At 44.7% G+C, this 12,605-nt stretch overlaps 1 protein-coding gene across 10 annotated transcripts in view; it reads left to right on the top strand.

The window, feature by feature from the left end:
• psd3l (pleckstrin and Sec7 domain containing 3, like) overlaps positions 1 to 12,605 on the top strand; it is a 502,996-nt gene that overhangs the window by 335,775 nt on the left and 154,616 nt on the right. For all 10 annotated transcript variants that reach the window (XM_073042543.1, XM_073042544.1, XM_073042547.1 and 7 more), the window contains 2 exons: positions 1,979 to 2,059; positions 3,672 to 3,784. In XM_073042543.1, coding sequence (XP_072898644.1) covers positions 1,979 to 2,059; positions 3,672 to 3,784 — 194 coding nt within the window. The remainder of the gene's footprint in view (positions 1 to 1,978; positions 2,060 to 3,671; positions 3,785 to 12,605) is intronic.

The raw sequence follows: 12,605 nt of genomic DNA, 5'->3' as shown, positions 1-12,605 counted from the left end.
AGGAGAATTGGCACTGTTGCATTAAAAAAAGTGAATGGGGATAAAGAGGCTTGAAGCAGCAAGTCATGTACAAACTTTGTATTTTCCTGACTCCATATATACCAAAAGCAGAATTAATCAATATCAAAGCAAAGTATAGTGCTTCACAGCACCGGTCACTTGAGTTCATCCTGCTCTTCTAAAATGCTGGCTAAAGATTAAAGATTAGCTTTATTTCTCAGATGTATATCAAAAGATGCAGTGAGATGTGTCATTGCATCACCAAGCTTCACGATCTGAGGCTCTGCTGCTGAAAGCCATGCTTCCAGCACCAACATGGCACGCCCACGTTTACCATCCTAACCCGAGAGTATCTGCAGGCGCTGGAAATCCGAGCAACACACACAAAATGCTGGAGGAACTCAGCATCTGTGGAAAAGAGTAGACAGTCGGTGTGTCAGGCCGAGATCCTTCATCAGGACTGGGGAAAAAAAGATGAGAAGTTAGAGCAAGAAGGTTGGAGGGTGGAGGGGAGGGGAGGGGAGGAGGGAGTACAAGGTAATAGGTGATAAGTGAAATCAGGAAAGGGAAGGGGTGAAGTAAAGAACTGGGAAGTTCACTGGTGAAAGAAATAAAGGGCTGGAGGAGGGGGAATCTGAGAAGAGAGGGTAGAAGACCATGGAAGGGGGAGGGACACAAGAAGGAGGTGGAGGGGGAAACAGGAATGGGAATGGTGAAGGGGGGGAAAACTACTGACTTATTTACAATTACTTACTGACCCTAACCTGCACATCTTTGGAATGTGGAAGGAAGCCAGAGCACCTGGAGGAAACCCATTATAGGTAGCGGCAGGGATTGAACTCCAATCACTGGAATTGTAAGGTGTTGTGTTACTGTTCTGCTCATGCCGTGTTTGCACGTTCTCCCTATAACTGAAGTGTGCTCTGGAAGCTGCAGTTTTCTCCCACATACCAAAAATATGTTGGTTGATAGGTTATAAATTATAAATTAACCCTTCTGTGTAATTTGGGAGGTAAGTTGGGGGAGAGTGTAGTTGTGGGGGAAGTTGAAAGGAAGTTGGGGAGAATAAAACAAGTTAGTGTATAATTGGGTACTTGATAGACACTGTGAATGCAGTAGGCTGAAGGTGTTTTTCTGTACCGTATCCCTTTATGGCAAAGCAATGTTAGCTCTTTCACGGCCCGAATAAAAGCTGCTGAGGTTGTACTGTCGAATGTTGAATACAAAATGTGATAAATTGTTTGAAAGCTAAGTGATCTGGAAACCAGTGGGGAAATGGCAATCAGGCATGATGCAGTTGAATGGCAGAGGAGAGTCAAAGGGCTCAGCGCCCTTTTCTTGTGTTTTGCATCATTGGATGAAGTGCATAGTAGAGCTATGGAGACCGGAATAGCTTGAGCTTCAAATCTGTGCTGAATTGTCACATCCCAGCTGGGCTAACAAGTGCCAACAGGCTAATGCACAAGGGAGTGGATATATATTGATTAAATTACTAAATATAACAACAGCAGAATAGCTGAGAGAGGAAGGGTGAAGAGTACAAAACACGGCAGTGCCATTGTGAGAGGGATGTGAAAGAGGTGAATTGGTTCAGGAGTCTGTTAGAAGTGGGAAAGAAGCTTTTCCTAATCTGGATATCCAAGCTTTCAAGCTCCTATATCTTATCCCATAAAGTAGAGCGAAAAGGGAACGGCCAGGGTGACAGGCAGCTGTGTCTGTACCATGTGACCTTCCAGTGGCAATGCACCATGAATTTGGACTGGATGGAATGAAGTGAGGAAGGAATTGTTTTAATAGCCATTGAACTGTACTCTGAGTGGGTTATTGTCTTTGTGTGGGAAGAAAAGGAAGAATGTTGTTTTCCATGTTAACTGAAGGAATGTTGATAATTTCAAGTCTTGTTCCATCAGGAACACACTTTTATAAAAAATGTTCTCATCATTACAAGTCGTGTGTGTTTTTATCTCCCTATTTGCAGTAATGAGTTCAGCAAGTTAGTAGCAGAAGAATACCTCAGATTTTTTGACTTCACTGGGTTGACCTTGGACCAGTCCCTAAGGTAAGCTGTGAGTTATTCTAGGGGAGATACAAGCTGCTACCACTGATACCACCAGCCACTCCCCATCTCTCCTCATGAATCCCCCTCCATCTCCCATTATATTTGTAAATTAAACCAAAATAATTACACGTTTCCTCCTGTGATTTGATCGAGGACTTGGGAGGCATTCACTCTGCCATCTCTTAATTTAAGTAGAAGGTTAGTTTGCCAGGGAAAGCTACAAATATTTCAGTATAACTTCTTGCACTACTTTTGTCACTGTGTTGTTGCTGTGTATACTGTTTATTCTGTGAGCTTCACATGAGCAAAGTTTCATTGAACTAGGGAGTAGGTGACTATAACCTAACTGGAAGCTGAATCTAGCCTGCGAGTATGAGGTGGGATTTAAGCGACACAACAGCGCCAGCTACTGGTAAACCATCAATACTGCACCCAGCCTTGCTTTGAAATTTGACAGGCTAATTTATTTAGAGGTATGGAACAGTAACGAGCCCTTCTAGCCCAGCGAGCCTGAGACACTCAGTTACACTTATGTGATCAATTAACCTACGAACCTGTACATGTTTGGAATATGGGAGGAAACTGAAGCACCTGCAGTCACGGGGCATGTGCAAACTCCTTACGAGTTTGGCGAGAAATGAACCCGGGTCACTGGGGCTGTAATAGAACATGGAACGTAGAACACAGAAATCTACAGCACATTACAGGCCCTTCAATGTTGTACCAGCCATGTAATCTACACTAAACTCCTGAGAATTACCATAACACATAGCGCTCTGCACCCTTTCTGTGGTTTCCACATCCTAACTGTAGTGAGGTGATCAGAACTAATAGTGTTATGCTAACAGCTTACACCACTGTGTCTAACGTTCGTTTGTGGGGTATCATTAAGTGTCTTTCAGGTTCTTTTTGTTCTTTCTTCACTCAGCCTGGGATCCTTCCCCTTGCTCTCTCCTTTCAGTAGCTTCATCATTTCTTTACCTTCTGTTAGCTGGGGTGGATCAGATTGACCTCTGCTGTCAAGAAGTAACATGACATTTATTCAAAATAGACATGTCAGAAAGGCCTTTCAGAATCCCCTCTGAGACTGTCTCAATCTGACTGTAATACCACTGCAAAGCTCTTCCTAGCTGCACAGCTGGAGGGGTGTCGCAGTCATCCAACACTCTGTCAGGATTTTATTGCCTAATTCAGTAATCTCTCATTTTATTAGTGAGGGGTCTTCAAGCGGGCTCGATGCACAGTATGCTATCTGGCAAAGTGACCCTCTTGTGTAAGCGGTGGGAATTTAAAGGGAGCACTCTAACTCGAGTAGCTTTAATTGACACATGTGGCAAAAAATTCTCAAGTTTATGAATTGTACCTGACTAAGCTCAGTATCACCTGGCAAAGTGCAGGAGGTCATATTGTGGTGAGACACCAGTACCTGGGTACAAATGGGCTCTAGATCAGCAAGGCTTAGGGAAAATGCTGCTGAGATTTGACCTTGTAACCCTTCCCTAACATAATGACAAAAGTTGCATGTGTTTGGTCTCAGGAGTCCTTGTTCAGACAATCTATTGTGGAGTTGTCACCCTCTTCTTCTGCTTAATGTCTTCTCATTCTTTTGCAGAATTTTCGTGAAAGCATTTGCACTGATGGGAGAGACTCAGGAGCGGGAGCGGGTTTTAATTCACTTCTCCAACAGATACTATCAGTGTAACCAGGGCTCTATTCCTTCGCAAGGTAGGTTCAATCCCCACTGCAGGCATTGTTCTGTGTTCTTTTATATTTTTGTGACCTGGCTTTTGGAAGGCATTTATTACCCATATCTAATTACCTTTGATAGTGTTGACCTCACACCTTGAACTTCCACAGCTGGAGGGTGAAGCTACTTGAACAGTGCTATGGTAGGGTGGGAGCTCTGGGCTTTAGACCCAGTAATGGTGAGGGAACAGTAATATATTTGTAAGGCCTTAGGAGTGTGACCAGGTCAGTCTGACCAGTTTAGTGTTATTCTCTTTGAACATTAGGGCTGTAGTAGAATTGAACAGCTTGCTAGAGCATTTCCATAAGAACATAAAATATAGGAGCAGAATTAGGCCATTCAACCCATTGAGTCCATTCACCATTCCATCATAGCTGATCCACCTCCTTCTCAGTCCCAATCCTCCGCCTTCTCCCTGTATTCCTTTATGCCCTGACTAATTAAGAATCTGTGCCTTAAATATACCCAATGACTTTATGTCTTGGCTTCCACAGCCACCTGTGGTAAGGAATTCCACAGATTGATCACACTCTGACTAAAGAAATTTCTCCTCATCTCCATTCTAAGTGGATGTCCCTCTATTCTGAGGCTGTGTCCTTTGGTCAGACTCCCCCACAATAGGAAATATTCTATCAAAATCCACTCTATTGAGACCTTTCAACATTAAATAGGTTTCAATGAGATTCCACCCCACCCCCCCATTCTTCTGAATTCCAATAAGTACCAGCCCAGAACCTTCAAATGCTCCTCATACAATAAGCCTTTCAATTTTGGAACCATTTTTGTAAACCTCCTTTGAACCTTCTCCAGAGTCAGCACAGTCTTTCTTAGATAACGGGCCCAGAACTGCTCACTATACTCCAAATGAGGCCTCACCAGTGCCTTATAAAGCCTTATCATTACATCATTACACCCTAATGTTAAAATTGCACTTTCCTTCCTCACCACCAACTTTCAGCCTGCAAATTAACCTTTAGGGAATCATGAACAAGGATTCCCAAGTCCCTTTGTGCTTCAGATTTTTGAATTTTCTGTCCATTTAGAAAATAATCTATACTTTTATTTCTTCTACCAAAGTGCATGACCATACACTTCCTGAAACTGTATTTCATCTGCCACTTCTTCACCCATTCTCATAATCCGCTTAAATCCTTTATAGCCTCTCTGCTTTGTCGACACAACGTGCCCCTCCACCTGTCTTTGTCGTGGTTTCTCGTGCCCCACAAATGACCAAGAGACGCAGAAGATTCTTCAAGAAGGGTTAAACTTTAATTTGCAAATCAAAGCTGAGACTGTCATTGAGCTAGTCACTGATTGCACCCCCCCCCCCCTCCGGACACAGCAATTTTTATAGCAATCTCCTGGTCCAGTTGCATTAGCATATGTAATCGCTACACCACATACTGCACGTACATCATGTCCCTATTGTTCCTATCAATTGGCTTAATCATGTTCTAATCTACATCTCTTAGCTACCTCTCATTAACACATCATTGTCTTCTACATTTTTAGGATACATGCATAGCAAATAGCAAGCTCAGAACTGCAAATAGCAAGCTCAGAACTGACTTCATAGTTTTGGTAAATTTATACTTTTATACTCCAATATATCCCCCCTTTGAGGGTCTCACACAGAGAAAGAAGACTAAGAGTCTGCGCACAAAAGCCCCAATAAACTCAAGCACTTATTCCCAAATCTCGGGTTAAGCTATAATTTTCTGCGCCAGGACCTCAAAGTATTCTCTCCGTTACCCTGGGCCGCTGAGCCAAAAATCTGTCCCTATTGTATCTGAGACAGGGAAAAAGACTCAGCAGCCCTTACAATCTACTCCCACACTGTCGTTTTGCTCCTGTTCATCCTGCAGGTGTTGTAAGCTGTAACGATACATTATCGGTGTTTCTTTCTCCACTAAGCTTGCTTCAGTAATTGCCACGAGCATTGGAAATTGTTTGGTTGCAGCACGCACTATAAGAGATTTGAGACAAGGAAGAAAACAGCACAAACGCACAGCTCAACAATACTGACAGTTATTGCTATTTTAGTCAGCCATGCTCCCCACCCTCCGAGTCTACTTTCTAACCAAACAAAGAACTGATGTCCGAACCCTGCATTCTGTTTGACCTCCATCCGCAGATTCTTTAACTTATTCATTGCTCTGGTGAAAGACCCTTCTGAGCTAGTATTGTTCGTATGAAAGTGCAGCATTGTTCTCCAAACATTACACACACACCCCCTTTCTCTGCCAAAAGCCAATCCAGTACCTGTCTGTTTTGCCACGCCACCCTGCTAGTTGCATCTAGCTGTTGCCCTAAGGCCTCCAGTGCATCATCGGTGTAGTTGATGAACCTCTGTTGATTGTAGTATATATAGTTTATCCATTCAACATTTTTGCTTACCCCTATCACAGGTATGATAGCTTCCCAGCCTGCAGCAATCTCATTTCGTGCCTTGAATTCATTAGGTATACCTCTCAGCTGCCCTATACTGTCAATCCGGATTGTCGGGTCCGGGTCATATTTTCTCTTCTGCCGTAGCAGAGTCCGCTGCTCAGGGAAGTTAGCATTGGACTGTACTTCAGGGGACATTATAACTTCCTGAAGCAGCATGACACACGTACATGTTCCTGCCCACCTGAGGGGGAGCGTAGAACTCAGACCTCCTTCCTGTCCACACAGCCACCAAGTGTCTGCTAATGGGATAGTCTGAGAGTCCATTGCACCCTCAGGAGGAGGGGAACCCGTCAAGTATCTTTTACCTGGGGTTACATCCCACGTCTGAGTGCAGTTGCCTCGGAAGTGGCCAACCGGGTGAGTGCCCACCCGCATGAAACATTCATAATTCAGATGGTCCTGCATTATAAGCTGTTGCAGTGTAGGTGTCTGGCTTCTTTTATTTATAGCCCATGGTCTGCTGTAATTGCATTCAGAGGCAAGCTTGCTTTGATCAAACTGCGAGGAAGCTTGATATAGCATACGCCAATAGGGACACATTGGTGCATTGTTCATACAGTTTTGATAGCAGGGATCTGCTTTGCAAGTGGAGGAGTTATAAGGCATGGGAACTACATGCTGAGTGGGGCTTTCCCTTGAGCACAGGTAACAATTCTGTCTCTTCATCATTCCTGCCGTGTAAGTTGCCCATTGATACCACTGATTAGTACGTGTCTTTAACCATGGCGAGGAGGTAAGTGTTGTGCTCCTCTTACTTCTTTTCTGCAGGTTACCAGTCCCATTTCATATCTGCCCCACTAATGGTTCCCAAGTCTGCACTAGAGTATGTGGGTGCTTTGTCCCCGGGGGCGCAACTGGTCGTTCCCAGCTCATCGTCATTATCTGAAGAAGCCCTATTATCCACCACCACATCCTGAGGGTCTTGAGGCCTGTCCTCAGAATCAAAAATTTCCCTTACTAATTGATCAAACTCCTGCGGTGCAGTGTCAGCTTCTTGTTCCCCCTGTCTGTCTCCTGCTAACTGCTCTTCCGCATCACTTACCTCGGACACTTCACCTGATTGCCCTTGCAGGACTGCCCTCATGCAGTGGTTCAGATGGTACCAGGTGGAGCGTCCTTCTACCTGAACTGCGGTGGGTGATGTCTTAGTCACCGTAAAGGGTCCCTCCCTTCTTGGCTCGTTCCACTTTCTCCGAAAAACTCGCAGGTAAACCTGGTCTCCTGGTTTAATCGGTCCTTCCCCTTGTACGGTCTCCGGCTCTTTCTGTTTTTCCTGGGCATAAATGGACCTATGTATCATGGTTAGCTGCTGCATGTATTGTTTCAATTCTATTTCCAATTGTTCCAAGCTAAGTCCCTTATACGGCCCTCTCCACTGAGGCACTGGCATGGTCCTCCCAGTGAGCATCTCATGCGGTGTCAGGCATGTCATTCGATTAGTTTGCATGCGGTAACTCATCAATGCTAACGGTAAAGCATCGACCCAATTAAGTTTAGTGTCTGCACAAATTTTGTTTAATTTGGTTTTCAGGGTTCCATTAATTCTCTCTACCATGCCCTGCAACTGAGGGTGGTATACACATCCAAATCTTTGCCTTATCCTCAGCGCCTGTAGTACCAGTTTGACCACTTTCTGGATAAAAGCTGAACCATTGTCTGAGCTAACTTCTGTAGGTATTCCAAACCTTGGGATCACTTCATTTGTCAGGAATTTCACCACTGTCTTTGCCCCTTGATCTCTTGAAGGTACCACTTCCACCCATCTGCTAAATCGATCAATTACTACCAGCATGTATCTTTTCCCTCTCACTGTCTTTATCATGTCTACTTAGTCGATCACTAAATGTTTAAATGGTCCTTCAGGTACAGGAATATGACCTATTGGGGTTGTAATTCCCTTCCGAACATTATTTTGTGCGCATACCTCGCACTGTGACAAAACAAAGTCCACTGAAGCCTGTAAATAAGGTGACCAAAAACCATCCTTCTTTATTTTCCTTATCACTTACCCCCTTGCACAATGGTCCATCCCATGCGCTTCTGAAATCAGAATCGTCAGTAGAGGGGTGGGTGCTACCAACAAACCGTCTTCCGTGCTCCACAAGCCTTCCGGGTTCTGCTTGGCCCCCCTTTTTCTCCACATTCTCTGTTCTGCCAAAGTTGCCTTACCTTGTATTTCATTAGGTCCTCTACGTCAGGTTCTGGAGTTAGGCTTACCTTGGGGGCAATGACAGCTGACGTACACCCAGACGCTTTTCTGGCTGCCTCGTCCGCAGCTTGATTTCCCTTTGTTATTACATCGTTTCCCTTTTTGTGTGCCTGGCATTTTACTATAGCCAATGCTTTAGGTTTCATTATGGCTTTTATTAAGTCTAGAATTTGCTGACAATGTTGTATGGGATCTCCACTACCTTTTTTAAAACCTCTCTGCTTCCACACTGCCCCGAACAAATGGCATACTCCATGAGCATATGCCGAATCAGTATAGATGTCTACTTTCTCACCTTCCATCATTTCACACGCAGCTGTCAGGGCTTTGATTTCTGCTAATTGGGCGGAACACGGTTGGGGACAGGACTCCATCCTAATAATCTTATAGATCCTGCTGCACCACTGAGAATCCTGCGTGATTTCCATCATAATCCCTATAACAAGAGCCATCTACGAACAGAACCTTTTTATCTATATCCTCTAGTGGTTCTGACCGTAAATCTGCTCTCAATTTGGCAATGCCATCATCTTCCCTACACAATCATGGGGTTCTCCTTCATAGTCTAAAGGGACAAAATCGGCTATATTACTGGTAGTGCATCTCTGTATAGTTATGTCAGGAAATGTCAATAGCATCTGATACGCTGCTATCCTGGCTGGCGTCAGCACAAATTTCCCTCTTTCCAGCAATTCTGCTACTTTGTGGTGTGTGTACAGAATCACAGGATAGCCCAGGGTTACCGATGATGCCTTTTCATATGCATAGTACAGCACTGCCAATCCCTGATAACAGGGTGGGTACCCCTGAGCCACCTCATCTAGTCTCGTACTGTAGTATGCTATCGGCTGCTTTGCTTTTCCTGTGCCTGTCTCTTGTGTTAGAACCGCTGTGACATACCCCTCCTGTCGATTGGATACATACAAATAAAAAACCTTCTCGTAGTCAGGAAAAACCTTCTCGTAGTCAGGAAAAACCTTCTCGTAGTTAGGCAAAGCTAATGCTGGTGCTGACTGCAATTCCTGCTTAATAGTATTGAAAGCTATCTCCGCCTCTCCATTCCACTGTAAGCCGTTCTTCAAATTTGTATGTCCTGCTTCTTTCATTATCTTTCTCAAAGGTGCCACAATCTCAGCATATTCTCCTATCCAATCTGAGCTGTACCCTGCCATTCCCAAAAACGTCATCATTTGCCCTACAGTCTGGGGTTTGGGAGCCTTAGTTATTGCCTCAATCTGATCTGGTGCTATCACCTTCACTCCCTTGGATATTACCCTGCCTAAGTATTCCACTTGCTGCGTGCAAAATTGCAGTTTCTTTTTGGATACTTTATGTCCTCCGCGCGCTAGCTTCTCTAACAGAGTTATAGTGTCCTGCTTACACTGTTCCTCGCTGTGGGAGCAAATCAACAGGTCATCCAAATACTGTAACAATGTACTTTCCAACGGCATGCCCTCTAGGTCTGCCTTCAATACCTGATTAAAAATGTGTGGTGAATGTTTAAATCCTTGCGGCATTCTGGTATAGGTATACTGAGCACCTCTGTAAGTAAATGCAAAAAAAAAGACACTGATCGGCTAGAGGAATGCTGAAGAAAGCCGAACACAAATCAATCACTGAAAAGTAACTTGCTTCTGGTGGAATATTAGTCAAAAGCGTGTGTGGGTTGGGGACTACCGCTGGCCAGTCCTCTACCACATCATTTACCGCTCGCAAATCATACACCAATCTCCACTTAGATTTATCTGCTTTTAAGACCGGCCGCAACGGGGTATTGCATGGACTGTTTGTTCTTTCAAGCACTCCTATTTCAAGCAACCCCTGCACTGTCGACACTATTCCCTCTTCTGCTTCTGGTCTTAGTGGGTATTGTGGTCTCCTGGGTGGAATTGCTCCTTTTTTCAGCCTTATTTCCACCGGACTAGCTGTTTTTATTTTCCCAACGTCCGTGTCATGCTGTGACCACAGAATAGATGGCAACTCATCTAACCTTCTATCTTTCTGCTGGCTTCTTTCCTTTCCTATCAAGGCCATGTGTGGTTGGGGAGTTATTTCGACCTCTCTCACTGTCCCTACCATATCTACACTTACCATTATTTTAATACAATTGTTGTCTTCTGATATCCACACCTCTGGCGTGATTTTCCTCCGGGCTGTTACGGTTTCAGCACTCTTAACTAAAGGTCCTAAGTCTTTAGACTGATATCCCTTGTTTACCAACAACGTTACGTAGGGCGCAGCCTCTGGTATCCTGTACCATTTTTCTAAAAAGGTGTTCCACTTAACTTGTAAAGCTGCCCCTTGCTTTCCAATTATCACAGCCTCCCCTTCCAGGTGCTGCTGGGTACATGCCTCCAGGTGCCATTTCTCCTCTAACTCCCTGTTCTGAGTCTCGTCAAAAATCACTGTACAATGTAGCTCAGATTTGGGCATTACAGCCCTGGGTAATATAGCCTGCACGCCCTTTTTCCATTTTTCCCAGGTTTCCTGAATCTGATCTGCGATGTCTCCTATCCAAAAGACATTAGCCTTCTTGTCTTCTTGCACTATCAATTGAGCCCCTGCTCTTTTCACACTCAGCCCATTTCTGGTGCATCCTAATTTTAATTCCAGTTTCAACAAGGCATCTCTGCCTAACAAATTAATCGGAGTTCCTTTAAATACTAGCACCGGCAAAACAATTTCTTTATTTCCCATTCTCAACCACACTGGAGCCGTGCACTGTGTCAACTGTGTTTTCCCCGAGAACCCTACCGTCTTAATAAACTTTCCTGACATGGGAAGGTGAAGGGCATACTGTGGCTGTACGCAAGTGTACATGGCTCCAGTATCTATCATCATTGGTGTCAGTTGCTCTTCTAACATAACCTGAACAATGGGTTCCTCGTCTGCCTCCCTTGTTATCATTGGGTAATGTCCCTTCCCACTCAAGTTCTCGGGGCACCCCTAATACCTCGCATAGGGGTTCACAGGTCTGCTTGGGCCTGTGGGGGCTGGTCCTTGGCTAAACTTTAGTTCCCTTCTTATCGGTTCCTGCTGGTGTGTGACAGGCCATAGTATAAACGGACAATCTCTTTTCATGTGACCTGGCTGATTACATTCCCAGCACAATCTCTCTACCTCTCTTTCCCACTGTCTTCTCACTGGTCTCCTTTGCCCATAGCTCCTCTGTCCCCCTCCTTGGGACTTCCAGTCCTGTCTGGGCTGTTTGAATTTAGTCTGTTCCTGATAAGGCATTTGTGGGAATGCTCCCTCAAAGACAATTATTGGCATAGGGTTTTCCAGCCCTTGTCTTACAATATGATCGGTCCCTCCATATAGCAATGCTTTGTCCAGTTCGATGGCTGTACTCGAACTGGTGGTTGCTGGCAGCATCTTTTTGCTTTTCTCTTTTTCCTTCTTTTTAAGTTCTTCGAGCTGCATTTGTATTAACTTTCTTTGCACCTCTTCCTGCTGCTCAGCCAACCTTCGTTTGTCTTTCTGGTATTTTTCAACCGCATGGACTACATGGTCGCTAAATTCTTGTGGGGTCATTGACGTCAGCCCAACCACTTCCTCCAGTTTGGATTTTACTTGTGGAGGCATTGCATCCAAAATGCTATGTCGGAACAGTGAGGTCATAAATAAGCTATTCTCCACCTCTTGCTCAATCTCCAGTCTCCACCTTTTCAACTGGTTTTCTACGTAGGCTGCTGGGTTTTCAGTGTCTCCCAGTGGATCCCCCTTTAAGGCTTTGGGGTCCACTTTGGGTGGATAAAGCTTTCTGAGGGCCTGCCATACCCTCTGCCTCACTCTGTCAAACCCATCTCCATCAGTTCTTGGGTCGTTCAAGTTTACTATGCCAGCCATTTCCATTAGTTCGTTAAATTTGGAGGTTCCCATCAACCTTATCAACAGTGCCTTCAAATCTTCCATAGCCATTAATCGTCCCGCTGTTTCTTCTTCAAAGGCTCTAATCCATTTCCCTGCTCCTTCATGTAAATTGGGCGGAGTGTTTTTCAGCCCTTCTAGGTCCTGGGATCCCCAAGGGATATACTGCACTTGTCCTGATCCTTTAACTAACAACGGCATCATTCTTCCTCCTTCTTCCCACCTGCCCTGGCTCTTCTCCTCACCTGACTCCCCATCTGTCTCAGGGT

The sequence above is a fragment of the Hemitrygon akajei genome, chromosome 4 (genome assembly GCF_048418815.1).
Source record: "Hemitrygon akajei chromosome 4, sHemAka1.3, whole genome shotgun sequence".
Lineage (NCBI taxonomy): Eukaryota > Metazoa > Chordata > Chondrichthyes > Myliobatiformes > Dasyatidae > Hemitrygon > Hemitrygon akajei.
Note: the sequence above shows the minus strand (reverse complement) of the source record. Positions and strands in the feature narration are given on the sequence as shown.